The sequence below is a fragment of the Sphaeroforma arctica genome (genome assembly GCF_001186125.1).
Source record: "Sphaeroforma arctica JP610 unplaced genomic scaffold supercont1.4567, whole genome shotgun sequence".
NCBI classification, from domain to species: domain Eukaryota; class Ichthyosporea; order Ichthyophonida; genus Sphaeroforma; species Sphaeroforma arctica.
Window position 1 is genome coordinate 1 of NW_014035991.1, and position 2,316 is coordinate 2,316.

General features: G+C 44.3%; 1 protein-coding gene across 1 annotated transcript; it reads left to right on the plus strand.

Moving 5' to 3' along the window:
- Nucleotides 1–1,361: 1,361 nt before the first annotated feature.
- On the plus strand, nucleotides 1,362–1,562 carry SARC_14391 (hypothetical protein; the record flags this gene model as incomplete). Its single annotated transcript, XM_014291476.1, has 1 exon — nucleotides 1,362–1,562. A coding segment is annotated over one exon (201 nt), but the record flags the coding sequence as incomplete, so codon positions are not given.
- Between the last annotated feature and the right edge of the window lie 754 nt (nucleotides 1,563–2,316).

The following is a 2,316-nucleotide window of genomic DNA, read 5'->3' on the forward strand; positions in this document are numbered from 1 at the left end:
TATATATATATGAGAATGTTATAGCAATTAACAGTTCATAATGTATCACGCTTCATGTATATCTGCTCAAGACTTTTACTAGTTGTCCCCTCATGTTGATACCAATCATTTCAGATCAAATTTATTTTAGTTTGCAATTTGTATAAAGGATTAGTTGTCATATACTAATCCTCTTTATCCATCGGGTTGGCACAGAATCGACTCTTCGCTTCTGGGTTCGCCTCTCCGAAGGCTGTCCGTAGCTCAAAGCAGAACTTTCATCTCACTACCTTCAATAACAAACAAGAAACAGGAACATAGAGTTAGGCGACTTTTCAGGTGAGTCTCGGCAGATCTCTAAGTAAAATTTGGGCATCTGTCTGCTGCGAGATGTGTGTGATGGCCACGCACACTCGTTGGCTGCAGGCGATAGTGGTGAGTGTGTTTTATACCAAGACTGGTTTAATGTGCAAGTCGTATCTGAACTATGTATGTGCTAAGTCACTGCCGTGTCCTTGATACTAGTGGGTGTAATTTTAATACCAAGACTAGTTTCACGTGCAAGCCGTATCTGAACTATGTATGTGCTAAGTCACTGCCGTGTACTTGATAGTAGTGGGTGTAATTATATACCAAGACTGGTTTCATGTGCAAGTCGTATCGCAACGTGTGTATGTGCTAATCCACTACCGTGTCGTTAATAGTAATGATTAATTTTATACCGAGAGTGCTTTCACTTGTAAATTATATTTGAACGTTTGAATAAGCTAATTCACTGTCGTGTCGTTACAACTTACATTTATGTGCAAACACGTACTATAGCCATTACCCGGTGCGCACGTACCCTTTTCTGCATACCCTCACTTTATTGCGCTCTAGTTGATAACGATGTTTGTGGCTATGCACGCATATACGCACGCGCACTCTCCTGTACATAAAGCCATGTACACGCAGGTACACATGTATCGCCATACCTACCCCATATCCCCGCAACATACCGTTCCGGCCATACATTTCAACCTACAAGTTCGGAAATCTCCAATTCTAAGCACGCCACTTTGATCACTCACCAAACAGACACTCGCCAGCCGAGGTTTTTGCGGTGGTGCGCGATATTGACTCGTACTCTGAATTCGTTCCCTACTGCGCGGAGTCTGTGATAACTCGGCGCGATGAAAAAAGCGGACGTATGCTAGCCGATCTTACAGGTCTGTGCAGCGCCTGTATAGCGCAGGAAACCCTATGTGGATCTGTGCATTCGAACTTGCTTAGCAGCTTTACTGCTTGCGCATGGGCACTCCGAGTGGGTACTGAGATCGGCGCATACATGTCTTAGCGCGATGAGATTCAGCCACTGTATTGTGTGCTGAAATTGTACTGTAATGCTAAATCGGGAACTCTCTGAAGCAGACCACGCGTGTATCCAGAACAAAGGCACTGCCCACATAGCCTTGGAAAATCAACTATCTCACAACGTACGTTCTAATGCAATTATTATACAATGTGTGTTGACAGTTGGATACCCCCCTGCCGCTGAGAAGTACACGTCGCGAGTGACCATCACACCGTTTGAGAAGATAGTGGTATGTTTTCATGCGGTGTGTGTGTGTGTGTGTTTGTGTTTGTGTTTCCCTCACGCCTTTTGAGAAGATAGTGGTATGTTTTTTTATGCGGTGTGTGTGTGTGTGTGTGTTTGTGTTTCCTATCACCCCTTTTCGTAGAAGATAGTGGTATGTTTCCTATGCGGTGTGTGTGTGTGTGTGTGTGTGTGTGTGTTTCATTTGTCTATTGTGTACGCCTTAACCCACCGGCATGATAATGCGAGAGATAGACGAGGCTGTCTAGTAGTTTTTTATATGTCCATAGTGTACATGCATGGTGTGGTCGGCCTCAGTATTGGCTTTTGACACACAGGCGCCCTTCTAAAGTATCAGCGCTCTAAAACATCCCGATTTCCACTGACAACTATCGTTTTAATTTACACCGAATTCTACGTATTCTACCAAATTTGCCATTGCGTTGCCCAACGTGTTATAATTTGTCCATGCTTGTCATCTCACGCAGCACAAACATACACCCCACTTATCCACCCACCTCTGGGTAGGACATCCTTCCACAATTCCACAAACCTGTCACACTACACCCCAATATGGTTGCCGAATGCACTTGTGCGCTATTGAAATCAACTACGCTATAACTGTGTCAGGCGGAGTCGCACAACACAGTGGTACTACAACACCTGCTGAATGTGTGGACGTTTTCGCCAGGCCCTCCTGAGGAATCAGACAATCGCGAAACGTGCTGGGTATGTTCAGGCATATATATATATATAAATAT